The sequence below is a fragment of the Macaca nemestrina genome, chromosome 5, assembly GCF_043159975.1.
Source record: "Macaca nemestrina isolate mMacNem1 chromosome 5, mMacNem.hap1, whole genome shotgun sequence".
Classification (NCBI taxonomy): Eukaryota; Metazoa; Chordata; class Mammalia; order Primates; family Cercopithecidae; genus Macaca; species Macaca nemestrina.
In genome coordinates, this window is record NC_092129.1 from 21261619 (window position 1) to 21280932 (window position 19314).

Genomic DNA, 19314 nt, shown 5'->3' on the forward strand with positions numbered 1-19314 from the left:
GCCTGGGGTTGCTATGGAGATAGGACGCAGCAACTTACAGAGCAACCAGGACCCAGAAATCGCTTAAGAGACCGCGGCAAAGTAACTGAACTGAGTTGCCTTCTTCCATATTTTCACGCCCCTTTCATCCAGAACATTTTTTCTCGAACTGCTTCCATGGAAGACTCAACCTCCCCGAAGCAAGAAAAAGAAAACCAAGAAAAACTAGGGGAAGCAAGGCGGTCATGGGAAGGAAAGACAGCAGCTTCTCCCCAATATTCTGAGCCTGAGTCGTCTGAGCCCTTGGAGGCGAAGCAGGGGCCAGAAACTGGACGCCAGTCCCGAAGCAGCCGTCCTTGGAGCCCCCAGTCTAGAGCCAGGACGCCTCTGGGTGGCCCCGCGGGGCCAGAAACATCATCACCCGCTCCTCTCTCTCGGCGGGAGCCCTCTTCCACTCCTTCTCCCCCGGCTCCGGCCAGACAAGACCTCGCGGCACCACCTCAGTCACACAGGACCACGAGTGTGATTCCTGAAGCTGGAACACCTTATCCTGATCCTTTGGAACAATCATCTGATAAAAGAGAATCAGTTCCTCTTCACACAAGCCAGTCAGAGCGAAACACCTTTCAACAGTCTCAGCAACCCAAACCCCACCCGTGTGGACCAAGGGACGTGAGCTATAACAATGCTAAACAGAAAGAGCTGAGATTTGACGTTTTTCAGGAGGCAGACTCAAACAGTGACTGTGATTTACAGCTGCCTGCGCCTGGGGGCTCTGAAGGGGCCCCCAGCATGCTTGAGACCGCCATTCAGAATGCTAAGGCTTACCTGCTGAAGACTAATAGCAAGTCGGGCTTTAATCTGTAAGTCTCAGAGGGAAAAAAGATAAAAGTTTGGCAAAGCAAGAGGGTGTGTGAGTATCTCTGTGTGAGAGTGTGTTTCTGTGAGTGAATCAAAATATATTTGAAAAGATTGTATTAGTAAAAGAGAGTTAATGACATAAGTCTGGATCACATGACTCAACAGGTCATTAATGGAGATTCTTATGCCTTCTTTTTCTTAACCTTTTTTTTTTTTTTTTTGCTTTTCCTGCAGCTTCTTCAAAGATCCTAGGCATACACAAAAAATAAAACTTAGGAATTATGGAGTCTCGGGCTTGAAAGATATCATAAAGACCATAAAGTCCAAGCATCTCTCCAGGATACTTGTGAAAAATAACTGTCTACCAGTGAAAGCAATCATATGTCTCTCATCTGTAGATGCTATGGCTTGCATGGCTTTTGAGTTCCCAACCCAGGCTGTGCTAGGGTGACCACCATCTCAGTTTGGCTGAGCGCTGAAAGTTCTTTATCCTAAGAAACCCCTTAGTCCTCACAAACTAGGAGAACTGGTCACTATACAAGCCACCTGGAACACATGCCATTTTATCCAAGTCTCTTAAAATGTGATGATCAATAGTCTACATATGTTCTGCCCATCCCATTATAGCTTTAATTTTAGAACTTACGACAATGTAGATTGCTATAGATTTTTGCTTCCAGAGTTACATAATGATAGGGGTCAATAGTATTTTAGGGCTAGAAGGGATTTTGGAAAACATCTAATACAACTCACTTGTTTTTGTAAATGAGGAGACCAAGTCATGGAGAACCTAATTTGCTCAAGATTCCAGTGGCTGACAACACTTAGGGACTCTTACCTCTCCCTCCATCACTAAGCTCCAGCCCCATGGCTGTTCCCTGGGCCCAGAAGGCTTCTTTTCTAAGTCTTTGTCTGGCTGGCTCCTCATTCTTCGGAACTCAACTTCCATGGAACACTACTAAAAAGCTTATTCTTTTTCTTCATAGCATTTAATGTCATTTATAATTGTATATACAGAGAGATAGACTTATATTTGATTATCTGACTCTCCCACTAGATTGCAGGCCCCCAGAGGGTAGGGACTCGGAATTTTGTATACCACTATATACTTAGTGGTAGCACAATGCCAGCAACTATTAATCGAGTAAGAAGAAATGAATGCTTTTTATATTCTTTCACTCTACAACAACCAACATAGAAGACTTCTTGTTGTTGCTGTTGGTTTTGTCTTTGTTTTGAGACAGAGTCTGCTTTGTCGCCCGGGCTGGAGTGTAGTGGCACCATCTCGGCTCATTGCAGCCTCTGCCTCCTGGGTTCAAGTGATTCTCCTACCTCAGCCTCCCAAGTAACTGGGATTACGGGCATGAGCCACTGCGCCCAGCCTCAACACAGAAGACTTCTGTGACAGAATGTTTGGGATTCTGTTTTCCTATCCACAAGCAAGCAATCACTTCTGCAGTGGGCACCAACTAGGTGTCCTCTGATTCAATTCTGACATATCCACCTGGAGACAGCGTCAGATCCCACAGGTTGAGGGCTCAATCCCACAAGACTTCCCCACACTTCCAATGCCAATCACAAGCCCCAGGCTGATTAACCTGTGCTTCTGACCAACCACAACTCCCTCCTTGGGTTCGACTGATGTGCTAGAGTGGCTCACAGAACTCAGGGAAACACTAATATTACTGGCTTATTATAAAGGATATTACAAAGGATGCATATGAAGAGGTATTGGGTAAGGAGTGCAAAGCTTCCATGCCCTCTCTGGGAAGGCCACCCTCCAGCAACCTCCATGTGTTCAGCTGGCAGATGCTCCCCGAAACCTGTTCTCTTGGGTCTTTTATGGAGATGTTATTGGATAGGCATGATTGATGACTGTGTAGAAATGTGACTTACAGGGGTAAAATCTAATGCTAAGAGACTGAGTGGGGAGACCCAGCAAGGCCTATCCAGATTCTTCTTGGCCTCTCTGTGGAGCATTCTTTCCTCCTTGATATGGAGCAGGACCTCTTTTGAAATGCGGGTCTTATGACCGTCAATCAGACAAAGTAGGTTAGAGAATTTCATTATGGCCAGACATGGAGAAAGGTTAGAGTATACTTTGTTTCTAAGGCCTATCTTGGGGAGAAATGAAAAGTGGTATGAGACTTACAAGTCAGAAACTATGCATGAAAACCAATGTATATAAATCATAATTCCCAAGTTTTCACCATAATCTATTGGGGTGCTTCCTGATTAATCAGTAAATACTAATTAAATGCCTACTGAGTATACATTGTGGCAAATATTTGCAGCTATTACTAGGCTTTAAGATATAGGAGATAAAATTGTAAAGTCTAATGAATAAAAACATTAATGTATGATGTGAGAAATCTCATGAAATGTGAGATCAGTTTGAAATACTATTTATTAGTTAATTTTTTTTTTTTTTTTTTTGAGACAGAGTCTCGCTCTGTCCCCCAGGATGGAGTGCGGTAGCACGATCTTGGCTCACTGTAAGCTCTGCCTCCCAGGTTCACGCTATTCTCCTGCCTCAGCCTCCCGAGTAGCTGGGACTACAGGCGCCCGCCACCACACCCAGTTAATTTTTTTTTTTTGTATTTTTAGTAGAGACGTGGTTTCACTATGTTAGCCAGGATAGTCTCGATCTCCTGACTTCATGATCCGCCTGCCTCTGCCTCCCAAAGTGTTGGGATTACAGGCGTGAGCCACCACACCCAGCCTATTAGTTAATATTTTAAACTACAATTTACTTAAGCTGCAAGAATGTAATTTGCTACCCTGTAGTGGATTCTACTTGAATTTCTGATATAAACTTCTTGACATATTGCCCTATGTTAGATAACAAGCATGAATTTACAAACTATTAAAATTGCAAAGGAATACATTACAAATACTTGTGAGTTCACTAACAATTTAAAACTGAATGCAAAAACATGAGAACTTTTTCTTTATTGAATTATTTTATATTTTATAATTGATATTACTTACATATCTAAATTTAATTTTATTTCCAAATGCTGTCTCTGAGGTAATAAGTGAATATCTTCCATAATATTCACTGCTATCCTCTAAGTACTTTAGTGCCTGCAGTTCAAAATTGTTTAGTAAAAGATGACTTTAACTCCATCTCTTATATGCAGATCTAATTTGACAGCCATAAAAGCTATTTTTCATGGCAATTTAAACAATCTTTGACTGAAATATGGAATCTGAAAATGGTTTTTCGTCATTGAATTAAAAGGCTATAGGAAAGAATTGCTTGCTCCTTTTCTTCCATTAAAAAAATAAATTGTTAATCCTCCCTAATAGAAAAAACTATAATTGTAAATGAAAACCTAATGCATATATTTCATAATTTGACACAAAGGCATTTTCAGGTGTGGACTTGAATAAAACACATATATGCATTATATTGAAACCTGAAAAATAAAATGAAAATTTGGATTGAGAGTCCCTAATTTGATGCCATCCACATCTGCTATTGAAGCAGATCAAACCCTTTCATTATTAACCCAGCTATTGCCCGATAACCAACAGTGTTTTTCGTCTGGAGTCTTCTCCATGAGTTTTCTTTTTCTTTTCTTTTCGAGACGGAGTCTCACTTTGTCACTCATGCTGGAGTGCAGTAGCATGATCTTGCTTACTGCAACCTCCGCCTCCCGGGTTCAAGTGATTCTCCTGACTCAGCCTCCCAAGTAGCTGGAATTACAGGTGCCTGCCACCACACCTGACTAATTTTTGTTTTTTTTAATAGAGACGGGGTTTTACCATGTTGGTTAGGCTGGTCGTAAATTCCTGACCTCCGGTGGTTCACCCACCTCTGGCTCCCAAAGTGCTGGGATTACAGGCAGCCACTGCGCCCAGCCTTCTCCATGAGTTTCAACAGTGCATGAATATTAAGGAAGCTTGATGAAGTTTTAAAGAAACTCCTAGTCAAAACATTTCTGTTCATTTACAAGAATTATTTGAGGAAGGAATTTTATATTCTTCAAATACTGTATAATATTTTTAACTGCCCTTTACATTGATCTCCCATATAATATACATATTTTTCTTTGACATTTCTGAGGTCATTAGATAAATATAGACATTAAATGAAAAAGAAAAAGCAAAAAATATAGCTTGGGTCAATTAATAGAAAGTAGGCAATTATTGAACAACTGTTTATTTTGTTTCACTATAATAAGAGAGGAGATATACAAAATCCTAATCTTGGCCGTGAAGAACCTACTGCAGTTGCTGAATAGGAAATATATAATGTAATAACATTTCAGAGCAGCATATCATTGTTCTCAGGAAGAACCCCTCTGAACCAGGGAAGGATGATTTTGGGGAATGACTTGAGTGCTAAGTCCCTAAGAATGAAAGGAGTTTTAAATTATTTTTTTAGAGAAATTATATATATGGTTCACAGCAAGCAAAAGCTCCCAGGTAGAACTTAGCAAATATATGAAAGTAATTTTATTAGAAGGTCTAAATGAACTAATAATTAGAAACAAAGTTGGAGAGATACAATGCGTATCCACCATAGAAGGAATTTATACAAATTTCCACATTGAACAGAGGAGTTTTTTCTCAAGAAAAGAGCACTTTGACAGGACACAGGAACACTTTGACAGACATTTTGGCCTCTTAACATTCACTTTGTAATTCTGGTATTTGAAAAAGCAAACACTAGCAGTTCTATATAAAATGTAATAAATTACTGAGAGGATAGAGGCAATTTCACTAATTCAGTTGTGAAATAAAAATCTAGGGCAGTGTTTGTAATAGAATAGAACAAAATGTTAGATTGTATCACATTTCAATAAAGGTAAGTAATATTTAATGGCACTTTTTTGTTGTGTGTAAGTGGATGTTACAATATGAAATGCAAGATGCTCTGAGAAACACTGAAGTACCAATTGGCTTTTAAAAAAAAATGGAAAGAAAGAGAACAGATCTTAAAGACAGAGTCAACAGGATTAGAAATCAAATTGGATTGGGTGAGGGCAGGGGAAGGGGAATGGAAAAGAAGTTATAGTAAACAGTGAAAAATAATGTTAATCACTTTTAAATATATAACCAAAAGATTGTAATTTCAGAAATAAAATGTGAAAATGTACCTGATGTGGAATATGTATCATGCTCTAAAATGTTTTTCCTTAATAACTTAAACATCCTTATTATATTAGAATCATTTCCTGAGGAAAACTCTAGGATAAGTTATTTCTGGCATAGTAGAAATTACCTTAAGTGTTATCCACTGAAAATCTCTGAAGACTTTCAGTTGTTGAAGTTCCCTAAAAACAAACTGAGTCTGCAAATAGCTGTTCAATAATTGCCTACTTTATATTAATTGACCTAAGCTATATTTTTTCTTTTTTTGTTTTTCATTTAACGTCTATATTTATCTAATGACCTCAGAAATGTCAAAGAAAAATGCTTCTTCAAATGCTCTTGACATGTATATTATCTGGAATTTTCTGTTTGGATAGATATGATCATCTTTCTAATATGTTGACCAAGATATTAAATGAGCGTCCTGAAAATGCTGTCGACATCTTTGAAAATATTAGCCAAGATGTGAAGATGGCACATTTTAGTAAAAAATTTGATGCACTCCACAATGAGAATGAGATGCTTCCAACATATGAAATAGCAGAAAAGCAAAAGGCTCTTTTTCTCCAGGGACATTTGGAAGGAGTTGACCAAGAATTGGAAGATGAAATAGTAAGTCACTACTATAAATTTTAATAATTAAATCTTAGGATTTTATTTGGGATGAATAGCTGTGGCTTTAAATTCATACCAACTGTATTTTATAGCTTTTTTTTTTTTTTTTTAGACAGGTGCCCAGGCTTGGAGTACAATGGCACGATCCTGGCTCACTGCAGCCTCTACCTCTCAGGGTCAAGCGATTCTCCTCCCTCAGCCTCCTGAGTAGCTGGGACTTCAGGCACGTGCCACCATGCCCAGCTAATTTTTGTATTTTTAGTAGAGATGGGGTTTCGCCATATCGGCCAGGCTGGTCTCAAACTCCTGACCTCAAGTGATCTGCCTACCTTGGCCTCCCAGAATGTTGGGATTACAGGAGTGAGCCACTGCACCTGGCCTTTATAGCTTCTTACATAGTATTTGCATCTTATTTTTGGAAAGTATTTCAAGCCTTCTTTAGTCAACCTCATTTCACACTAGTCATTTCCTTGATTAGGGATTTCTTGTTTTATCATACTGTGTTTTAGTATTTTGCAAGCTAAAACAGATTGTTATAGGTTTGTATGCTAAGTTTCTTAATATTAGAGAAAAGCATTTCTTCACATTTTATATTCTCCAAGGTGCCTGGTGCAGATCTAGATGTACAGCTATCTTTTGCTAAAGATTTGTTGAATAATGAATAAATGTTAGATAATTAAAAATCAGGTTTTAAATCCAGTTGCATATTTATTAGAAAATTCAGAAGCACTTCTAATGTCATTTGTATTTTCTTTTAAGACAAGCTCCTTATGTTATGACTTGATATTATGTATATTACATCAATGGGACGTAATACAAGAGGAGAGGAGTAAAATGCTTTTTTAAATCGTCATAGACAAAATGTTGAAAATATTTGGAGTTGGTGACAGAGATTGAAAAAAGCTATAATTAGAGAATAAAATCTTATATATCAAAGAAATTTTAATTTCAAATATTTCATAATAGTATTGGCTATTCTGTTTCCTAAATACTCATATACTTGTAATTTGTACACATCTGCTGAACTTACGTTCTGTTACCACTAGATTATTTAAGATGTGTCTATATACTTTCAAATTTGATGTTTGGAGTAAGGTATTTTCAAAATAGCACTCTGTCAGGGAAGAGAGAAGAGAGACAGTAGATGCTGTCTCTAGGCTAAGCAGCCTACGAGGAGAGAGCTAACTGACAGTAAGATCTGTAGTACTCATACAAAAGGAACAGGTGATAGGTGTCAAGGAGTTGACATTGGACAGTTTCAACAAGGTGGCAGTTGGTTCTGTAGCCATATCCAGTGATGATGAGTCTGGGAGTGAACAGCATATGGAGATGAGGCAGATAGGCAGGCATTCTCATGCAGGAGTTAATCAAAGAAACTTCAGACTTCAGGGTAAGAATGGGTGCCCTTTATAGGCACAGCATTACAAGGTAGGACTTTGCGTCCTAAAACTAGGATATGGGGTGAGAATACAAATAAGCTGTTTTGATCATGGGACCTGGGCCCTTTAACTAGATTCCATAAATCTTCCTCATAAGGGATAAGATTGGCTTTACAGCCTGGAACAGCTGAGTCATCAGGTGAAGATTAAAAGCTCCACCTCAGAAAGTAGAAAGATGCAGGAACAGATAGACAGAGAGGTCTCTCCGATGCATTGAAATATGAACTACATGACCAACCCTGTCCCTGACTTACGTTTAGAGTGTTCATGTTTTTATTCCTGCCTTTAACCACACCAGAATTCATTTGCTTAGTCTTCAGCATTCATTTATTCATTCACCCATTTATTGATACACAATGTGACTACTGCATTCCGAGTACTGAGATACACATGGGAAAAATACTTTTCTGACTTTAAGTTGCTTACAATTTAGAAAAAGGCAAAAAAAGACTGGAAAGCCATTTGATTAATGCAATAAAGAGCTAGCCTCATTTGATGGAGTAAACATGGGCTTTGGAGTTAGCCAGATCTGAGTTAGAATCCTAGTTCAACTAGCTTGCTAGTTGTGTGATTTTGAGCAAGAGGCTAAACTTTCCAAGCCTTAAGGACAATCAAATGGCAAAAACCTGAGGGGTGGAGGTAGTATATATAAAGGATTTGGCCTATAATAGGAACTTAATAGTAGCAATTATTATTATATTGTTTTGACAACATGATAAATGACAGAATGGAACAACTAACTCTGCTATTGGTAATTGGGCAAGGCTTTTTAGTGGAGGTAATATTTCATTTGGGCCATGAAGGATAAGCAGGAGTTCACCAGGTGAAGACTCTTAGAAATTAAATTCTTAGAAAAAAGAACAATAAAATAATCAGGAAAGATTATTTGATGTTTGGAAAAGTCAAGTGTGGGTTTGAGGGAGTGATTGATGGAAATGAAGCAAACAGAGTGCTTAAAGCCAGACTGTTCTTTGTGCGTTGATAAGTAACTTCTTTCTTGTAAACAGTAAGAAGTTTTTAAATAGAGAATAGCATGGTCTGACTTTTGGTTTAGAAAGATAACTCTGATCATAATATGAAAGATAATGAAAAAAGAAAGGTAGAATGGGGCCGGGAGGAGAGCGTTAGAAGCCTTCTGCTATAGCACAAGTAGTGAGGATGGTGACTAATGCAGTATAAATGAATACAAGAGGAGGACATAATGCCAACAAATTTTTATGTGCTAGAATCAATAGGAATCTAACTACTTAAATATTGAAGGTCAAGGAAGTCAGAGGAAACAAAGATGACCAAACTTTCTGGTGTGAGAAACTGAGATGTCACTGGTGAAGAAAGAGTACATAGAAAAAAGAGAAAACTTTGAGAGAAACGTGAATTAAATATTAAACTGAGGTATTTTTAGAATACTTAAGTGAAATTTATCAGAAGTGGCTAGAAATATGTGTAGAATATGGAAGAAAATCAGAGTTAAAGAAACTTTAAACAGCCACTTATCACTTGAAGTGGTGTGGAGAACTCTTCCAAGCATAAAGTGTTGAGAGATGCGATAAGTGAAAAGGATATTTTAACAACATCAACATTTGGAGCTCAAGAAATAAGGGAGCAATTAAAGAGACTTAAGATGAAATAGTTCTAAAGGGCCAAATAGGATAGGTACAGCAAATGTCAAGGAAAGACTTTTGCAATCCTACATCAAGGCGATGAGGATTTAAAAAAGTCATTATACTTATTTTGACACTACAATTATAATATAAATAATAGCATATCATTTGTAAGAATAGCAGAGCTCTCAAGTTCTTCATCTTGAGGGTCAAGGTTTGTCTTGCAAGTTTTCTTGACCTATAGTTGAAGTTCTTTCCTACTTTTTCACAAATGTGTTTCTTTTTCTTTCTTTCTTCTATTTTTTTTTGAGATGGAGTCTCTCTCTGTGATCCAGGTTGGAGTGCAGTGGCGTGATCTCGGCTTACTGTGAGCTCTGCCTGTCGGGTTCACGCCACCCTCCTGTCTCAGCCTCCCGAATAGCTGGGACTACAGGTGCCCGCCACCACACCCGGCTAATTTTTTGTGTTTTTAGTAAAGATGGAGTTTCACCATGTTAGTCAGGATGGTCTTGCTTGTGATCTGCCTGACTCGGCCTCCCAAAGTGCTGGGATCACAGACGTGAGCCACCATGCCCAGCCTTCACAAATGTGTTTCTATGGTTCATTTGAGACTCTGCTTATTCATTTCTCTGTATTTCTTTTGTGGAATTTTTTTATTTCTCTCATTTTAAATTCAAAATAATTTATTATAAGTAGGAGGAGCATCTGACTACATTATGGCTTCAAGTATAGACATGAGTACTTTATTATATGTTCCTTTTATTTATTCCATACATTACATTACACAGGATACTATATTAATTTTTAGTGGTCCTATATATATAAAACCATGCACTTAATAAATGTTTATTATTTTTAAAGATATATAGTAATATAGACATATGTAAAACCATATTTTGTTCTAAATATATGTGTACATAGTTATTCTACATCTTATTTTAGGATAGTAAGGGAGTCACTTAAATATTTTTTATAAAACAGGAATGTTGAATTTTTATTATTCATACTGATTATTAAATTTTCTCTACCTAAGATATGCACATAAACAAGGTAGCTATTATACATTAATGAGTATAAGATACAAGAGAAGCTACATTTATAAATAATGAGAGAAGAACCGATATTCAGGAATTATCATACTTTGATCTAAGTATTTTTGTTTTTTGACATGAAGTCTCACTCTGTTGCCTAGGCTGGAATGCAGTGGTGCAATCTCAGCTCACTGCAACCTCCTCCTCCTGGGTTCAAGTGATCCTCTTGCCTCAGCCTCCCAAGTAGCTGGTACTACAGGCAGGCACCACCATGCCCAGCTAATTTTTTTGTTTCTATTAGAGACGGGGGTCTCACCATGTTGGCCAGGCTGGTCTTGAACTCCTGAGCTCAGGTGATCCACCCACCTCAGCCTCCCAAAGTGCTGGGATTACAGGTGTGAACCACCGTGCCCAGCCAATTTGATCTAAATCTTGAGAGAAATGTCAAAGAAGTGGTGGAGAAAGTAGAATATCAAGATACATAAAAAAGACAAGGGAAGCAAGCATTTGTCTTATCGATAAATTTTAACCACAGCATTTGTTTCTGCAGGCAGAAAACGCTCTTCCAAATGTAATGGAGTCAGCTTTTTATTTTGAACAAGCTGGAGTTGGTTTGGGCACAGATGAGACATACCGCATATTTCTTGCCCTCAAACAGCTTACTGACACCCACCCAATCCAAAGATGCCGCTTCTGGGGAAAGATCTTGGGTCTGGAAATGAATTATATTGTAGCTGAAGTGGAGTTTCGTGAGGGGGAAGATGAGGAGGAAGTGGAAGAGGAAGATGTGGCTGAAGAGAGGGACAATGGAGAAAGTGAAGCTGATGAAGATGAGGAAGATGAATTACCAAAATCCTTTTACAAGGCCCCACAGGCTATACCAAAAGAAGAAAGTAGAACAGGTGCCAACAAATATGTCTATTTTGTTTGCAATGAACCAGGAAGACCATGGGTGAAGTTACCACCAGTTATACCTGCACAAATTGTAATTGCAAGAAAAATCAAGAAATTTTTCACTGGGCGATTGGATGCTCCCGTCATAAGCTACCCACCTTTCCCAGGAAATGAGAGTAATTATTTACGAGCGCAAATTGCCCGAATTTCAGCAGGAACCCACGTCAGTCCTCTAGGATTTTATCAGTTTGGTGAAGAGGAAGGAGAGGAAGAAGAAGAGGTAGAAGGTGGGCAAAATAGCTTTGAGGAAAACCCTGATTTCGAAGGCATCCAAGTGATTGATCTAGTAGAATCCCTATCCAATTGGGTTCATCATGTACAGCATATTCTCTCTCAGGTAGGAGCTTTGCAGTTCTCAATTTATCAGGTAATTAAGCAAATATTCATTAAATTATCACTATAATGCATGAAGATACACAAAATAAAGGCCTTTGGATTCTATTTAATAGGCAGGAAAAGAGATAATTAAAAACACAGCCAAAAATGCAGAGTAATATAAAATTCCGGTGTCTATATAATTGTCTATATAACTGAAGGTCCCAGGGATCTCCAAGCAGACTTTATTTTCTATTTGAAAATAAAACACATTCTTCTGTGGAACATTTGACAAATGATGTACAGATTTAGATTTGTGTGTTCTGCAATTACGCAATTTTTTTATATGTTTAATATAGATGGGTACATTAATTTTGAAAACAGTTCTTTAATTTTATCTCTATAATACATGTAGCTTTTATGTCAAGAACAGTAAGGGATTATAACAAAAACGAAAAACAAAGTAACAGTGCTATATAGCAGTTATGTAACACCTATTGTTCCAGGTGTGCGTGTGTTTGTGTGTGTGTGTGTGTATAAGATTTAATCTTTACAACAACCCCATGAAACAGTATTATTATCCTCAATTTTCAGATGAGGACATAGAAACAGAGAGTTTAGGAAATGTGACAAAAGGAACATAGCTAATAAGGAACAGAATCAGATGTGAGACTGCACAGAATGGACCCAGTGCATCCACTTAACCCTTGTGCTATACTACCTCATCTGCAGGTAGAAAATCTTCATTATACTTTGATCTAGATAAGAGATACTCTTAGCTTTCTCTACATAAGAGTTAACTAAATGAGACATTATAAACCCTAAACCTCCATAAATAATCTTATTACCACATTTAAATGTTATTGTTAATAATAATTATCATAATAGCTTCAGCTCTCTCATAGATTATTTACCACAAACCAGTAAAATAACACTCTTACCTTTTTCACTAAGGTTCTGCTAATTTTAAAATATAAGTGATAATTTTAAAATACACATTCTGTGACTTCAAGAATTTGGCAAATTCTCAAAATAAATAGCATGGCTTTTTCCTTGAAACAACCTAGATGAAACTAGCACTTGGAAAATGTACATAGAATTGAATGAATGAATAATCGATTAAATTCCCAGAGTGATGCTTCATCCTGATCAATTCAAATGAATGTTCTGAAATTTTAAGGTCCCCATTAGACTACTAAATCTTGCAACATTCATTCCTAGGGTCGCTGTAATTGGTTCAACTCCATACAAAAAAACGAGGAAGAAGAGGAGGAAGGAGAGGAAGAAGATGAAGAAAAAGAAGAGCCTGACTACATAGAACAGGAAGTGGGACCTCCTCTTTTGACACCAATCTCTGAAGATTTAGGTTATTTTACATAACTATTATCACACACAGACACACAAACAACATAATATACTATGTGTGTTATATAGTAAATATGAGAGTTGGAAAGCTCTAAAAAGTGAACAAGAGCCAAGGTCTCATCCTCTTCCCATTCGTGTTCTGGGATGATAGGGAGTGAAGAATATAGCTGGCCACATCAATGTTGTCTGACAGAGGTTGAAGGAGTCATGTAGAGAGGAAACATAAGTTGGCTGTAGCGCTTTCTGGAAATGCTGACAATTGTCTCCTTTATTATTCTTGTCTTGCATTCTGCAGACCATAAACAAATGGCATAAATATTCTTGGTCCTGGTTTTTAAAAACTCTACTCTCATTCCTATATTATTTCTTTCCCTTCAGTTTTGGAGTATTTGTGCTTGCAACCCTTGATCTCATTAATAATAATATACCTTTCATTAGGCCATCAAATACTACTCACTCTACCACACAAGCCTCCTTTCCCTTAATAAAACTTCTTGTCTTGGTTGCAAAAATGGAGATATATATTTCAAATTCCATTGTTCCAAAACATTCATGAAGTACCCTCCTGATTTTGTTAAGCTGCTGCTGTTTTTCCTGTCTATATCAAATATGTGTGTATCTGTGTTTGTGCATGCATGTGTGGATTTAAAAAATAGCTTACACAGTAGATTCTTGTCTAGTCAGGAATTAAGCTTTTGCATTTCTCTTTGGGTTCCAGAGATTCAGAATATACCCCCTTGGACAACACGGTTATCCTCAAATCTCATTCCACAATATGCTATTGCAGTCCTTCAATCCAACCTTTGGCCTGGAGCATATGCCTTCTCCAATGGCAAGTAAGTATCTGACCACTTATAAAGCCATTTCTGTGATTAGTTAAGCTCTGGAAATTATAAATAACCACTACAATGTTAAGTTACTATCATTGTTTTCTTCTTGTTGTTTTGTTTTGTTTTTTTGAGACAGAGTCTTGCTCTGTCACCCAAGCTGGAGTGCAGTGGCATGATCTCAGCTCACTGCAACCTCCACCTCCTGGGTTCAAACTATTCTCCTGCCTCAGCCTCCCCAGTAGCTGGAATTACAGGCATGCACCACTGTGCCCAGCTAATTTTTGTATTTTTTTTTTTTTTAGTAGATACGAGGTTTCACCATGTTAGCCAGGCTGGCCTCAAACTCCTGATCTCATGATTCACCCCCCCTCGGCCTCTCAAAGTGCTGGGATTACATGTTTGAGCCACCATGCCTGGCCGCTACTATCGTTTTAACGCATCTTTGGCATATTATGTGTGTTTGGCATAAAATTTATTAAAATAACATCTGTGATACACAATAAAACATCAAATTCAGGACATTAAGTAGTAATTCGGACTTCTACCCTTTCATCTTAATTATCAGTTTGTTGAAATAAAATATGGTTTTTCATCAATGATTATTTGGGTAATGACTTATTCATTCACTTAGAAGATTAATGGAGGTATTTCTAAGCTGTATTTAAATTAGTTTAAATCTCAGATCATTTTTGTTGGAAATCTTGATAAAAGATAATTAAAATAGGCTATCGCTTTCAAAGGAATTAAGATCAAGAGGACACTGAAAATAATTTTATCCCTTACCTAGAACATATACTTCTATTTGTCTTATGTTTCCATTTCTTTCCTAATAACCCAGTGTCAGAAGCTTAGCTTATCTGGAGAGAAAGCTGAGCAGCCAGGTGTTAGAGTAGCCATTAAAGCACAACAAGCTAAAAATGAGAGTTAAGCCTTCAATCATTTACTGTGATAGTATAAGCAAGAGAAAGCTTTGACATCCCCGTTCCATTTTCCCCCATGGAATGACCCTCTAGTGGAGAGTCAGGTGGATCAGCACAGATATGGCTATCATAGATGTGGAGGTGCTGGGGTCATCTCATTGACAAGGGAATCCTCAAATGGCTCCTGCAGTTTTACAGACCTGGAGACCAAGAGGAGGATGAGAGGGGCTGGAAGTGAAAAAGTGCTGAGCACAGAGAGCAGAGAAAGGAGGGGTTGGAAAGGTCTCTGCTGAAGGCCTCAGATAAAGAGACCTAGGAATGGAAGCACTTGGTCTAGGAATGCAAACATTGAAGAGCATGACTAGCCAAAGGGGCCAGCATCCTTGACTGCAACTTCCCATAAAGACAGCAATGCATTGTACTCCAAGTCTGGTGTGCCAGGTAAACTCTTTGTGATTGCCTATGGTCATACCTAAAAAAAGTAACACATAGGTTTCTAACTACAAGCCCAACTCTTTGCCCAGGCAGGAGTCTGCAGGGTTAGCTATTTTTAAATCTTTCTAACTTTGTGGAAGGTAATGACTTTTTTTTTCCTCCCCTGAAAATAATTGAAGGAAGAAAGGCTTTTTTTTTTTGCTTGTGGTCTAGGTGTAGGGTACATTTTAACAGTGTCTAGTCCCACAGTTTTTTTTTAACCAGCTTAAGCAGTTTGAATGAAAACAATTCCCTGTGGTAGAAAAATCATTGAGGAATATTTTACTTCTAGCATTTTACATGTATTGCTTTTTAAATTATAGGACCATGATATTCTAAGTACTTTAATATTACAGAAGGGTCCATTTTTCTGAGAAATTATATAATGATCTTTTTTTCTTTCCTTTTTTTTTTTTTTACTTACAGAAAGTTTGAAAATTTCTACATAGGTTGGGGTCATAAGTATAGTCCAGACAATTATACACCCCCAGTTCCACCACCAGTTTATCAAGAATACCCCAGTGGACCAGAAATTACAGAAATGGATGACCCCAGTGTGGAGGAGGAGCAAGCTTTCAGGGCTGCACAAGAAGCAGTTCTACTTGCAGCTGAGAATGAAGAATCTGAGGAAGATGAAGATGAGGAAGATGATTATGACTAATAAACATAAAATTAGCCTGGTTTTATGTGACACTGATACACACATACCCCTTATATGAGACTAATCTTACACTTTTCTGTGTGTGTATATACATACACATGTCAGAAATTATTCAACTGCAAAAGTCAATCTTGAAAATATCAAGCTTGAAATTTCATATGTAGAAATACTAACATTTTTATTGAAAGATACTCATGGGATTTTCCAGAGGCTAAATAACATGCAATCACATCATTGTTCTGAGGGTTATGGATAATGGAATATGTGCTTGTACATTTTTGTTTTTAAAAGGGCTTAGGTTTCACATGGTCCAGGTGAGGTAAAACAATTAAAATAAATAAATAAATGGTCTCAGGTTTAATTTGTAATATGACAAACACTGGAAGATACAACCCACAGGAAATTCTTGGAAACATCAATACTTTTTTAAAGAGTGTCAAGGGGTATGAAAACAAAAAATATTGTCACTAAAGTAATGTATTGTTAACCTTTGTTAAGAACTGATCTCAGCATGTATTCTTAAACCTTTGTAATTACCTATGGTCGTGACTGTGATATTGTGTGCAAACACTGTATAGCATATATATTCATTTTTCCTGCTTGAGATAGTATCATAATTCCATCACCTGCTTAAAACTGTAGGGAACACTGAATTATTTTATTTTTATTTTTTTGGTGGGGAGGTGGTTGGGACAGAGTCTCTGTCGCCAGGCTAGAGTGCAGTAGTGCAATCTCGGCTCACTGCCACCTCTGCCTCCTGGGTTCAAGCGTTTCTCCTGCCTCAGCCTCCCGAGAAGCTGGGACTACAGGTGCGCGCCACTACGCCTGGCTTTATTTGTATTTTTCGTAGAGATGGGGTTTCACCATGTTAGCCAGGCTGGTAAATTTTTAACCCTTTTGTTACTTCTCAAAGTCTTCTCAGACTCCTCTTTCATCCTACAGAAATTGATTTGAACTGATTGGGGAAAAATGATTTGCTTTGCACAGATATGGTTAGCTGGATACAGCCAGAGACTTGACTTATATTCTCTAGCACTACTTCTCTAAAACATTATTTTCCCTCACTAAAAAAACATTTTTAAGTCCTATATGTACCAGATATACCTGTGGCTATGACTAAAAATTAGGCACTACTCTTGAAATCATAGAGCTTTCACTGAAGAGAGAACTATAAAAAGGTAAATAGAAATGTAAAATCAATTGCAATTTAGCAAGTGTTATGATACAAATATTACAGGTAACACAGAACAGTGCTTCTCAAATTCTATGATAAAGGAATTTTGGTAAGTTAAAAAAAAATTCCAATTCATTACTGTTGTTTTTTAAAAATAAAATGACACAGCAGTTCTCAACATCTGTACTTACCTTGCCACAGACCTTCAGTTTGCAGATCACAGATCTGCACTTGGAGTAACATTGTTGTCAAACACTTAAGATGACTGACTTCAGACTTCAGCAAGTCAGGAAGCACTTCTAAGAGCCAGCAGGTGGAGTGCTATGGGAGAAGGTTCTTGGTGGCATCAGCTGCATCCTGCCAAAGGACTTTTGGCTGAAAGGAATGAAATTTCAACTGCAAGAAGTGGTGAGAGATGAGCCTGCAGGGGCAAAGCAGGGCTATAGTGTGTAGGAAGTCTGGATTTTACCCATGAACAGTGAAGAGGATTACACTAGAAAGTCACACAAACATTTGTATTTGAGAACATTTTGCTACAGTGTAGATGGATGAGAGAGAAGACCAGTTAGGAGGTTATCACATTATCAGGTAACACAGTGTCTCAACCTGTAATCCCAGCACTTTGGGAGGCCAAGGCAGGTGGATCACCTAAGGTCAGGAGTTTGAGACCAGCCTGGCCAACATGGCGAAACCTCATCTCTACTAAAAATACAAACATAATACAAACATTAGTTGGGTATCATAGCATATGCCTGTAATCCCAGCTACTTGTGAGGCTGAGGCAGGAGAATCGCTTGAACCCAGGAAGTGGAGGCTGCAGTGAGCCAAGATCGCACCACTGGCACTCCAGCCTGGGCAACAGAATGAGACTCCATCTCAAGAAAACAAACAAACAAACAAAAAAACCCAGGATAACTGCAAGGGGATATAAAGTAGAAAACTGCGCCTGGGGGACTGAGATGGGAGGATCGCTTGAGCCCAGGAGGTCAAGTGAGCTATGATCGTGCCACTGCACTCCAGCCTGGGTGACAGAGCAAGACCATGTCTCAAAAAATTAAAAAAAAAAAAAAAGAAAGAAAACTGGTTACCAGTCTGAAGGACAGAACATCAGGAAAGATGGTTTCCAAAATTAAATTGGCAATACTATTTCATTCTTGAAGTGCAACTTTCAATCTTTGTTGGCATACCTAAAATTCACAAGACTTCATTCATGTTGGTTGTTATTCATTTTCACGACATAGTAGACATGTTCTTTTTTGTTGCTTAATATCCATTTCCTTATCTACCCTGATTTCCTTTTGAGGAACTGCCTCTGTCCCATTAGATAGCCTCATGCCAATCAGATGTAGCCTCTCTGGGATCTAAATTATGGGCTCCTAACCAGATTGTTCCTTCTATAAATTAGACCATATTCTAGTTTCCAATGTTGGTTTGGTTCCAGCTAAGTTCTACCCATGGACTGTGAGCTTCTGGTAATTTTTTGATGAATTACATTGGCCAGGATTCTTGGTTGCAACCACACATGGCATATCCAACAAGAAGTGGAAAGTTTCTTTTCTACAGAACACATTAAACACAAGACTCTAAATCACAGTTGTATAGTTAAACAATAAAAGCAAATCCTTGTTTATAGAACTATGCCTGCTAAATATTATTTCTAAGCAGTGAGGAAGACATTTTATTATATATGTTCTCTAATGGAAGACAGCCAAATAGTTTAATGGTAAGAGTTTGCTTGGAAGTGAGATAGCCTAGGTTCATACCCTGGATCAAGATTATTTTCTTGGGCATATTACTAACCTCTCAGGGCTTTAGCTTGCTTCTTCATGGGGTTAATAATAGTACTTGTCTCACAGAACTATTCTGAAGATTAAACTAAGTAATATATGTAACATACTAAGAGTACCTAACAGAAGTAAGGACCCAATGCATATTAGCTTATAGCTATAAAATAAAACTGGTTTCTGAAACATAGATAAGAAAAACAAAATC

The 19314-nt window shown here is 37.9% G+C and overlaps 1 protein-coding gene across 2 annotated transcripts; it reads left to right on the top strand.

The window, feature by feature from the left end:
- The first annotated feature begins 12 nt into the window (after window positions 1-12).
- On the top strand, window positions 13-17515 carry LOC105465476 (radial spoke head component 4A). 2 transcript variants are annotated; one of them, XM_011713923.2, is made up of 6 exons: window positions 13-842; window positions 6321-6555; window positions 11180-11920; window positions 13120-13264; window positions 13982-14099; window positions 15914-17515. In XM_011713923.2, exons 1-6 carry the CDS (start codon window positions 157-159, stop codon window positions 16146-16148), a joined length of 2160 nt encoding a protein of 719 aa, XP_011712225.2. In that variant the 5' UTR covers window positions 13-156; the 3' UTR covers window positions 16149-17515. The 2 variants fall into 2 exon arrangements, with proteins under 2 accessions (XP_011712225.2, XP_011712226.2); XM_011713924.3 differs by lacking the exon at window positions 13120-13264 and having other exon boundaries at window positions 22-842; window positions 15914-16056.
- The last annotated feature ends 1799 nt before the right edge of the window (window positions 17516-19314 follow it).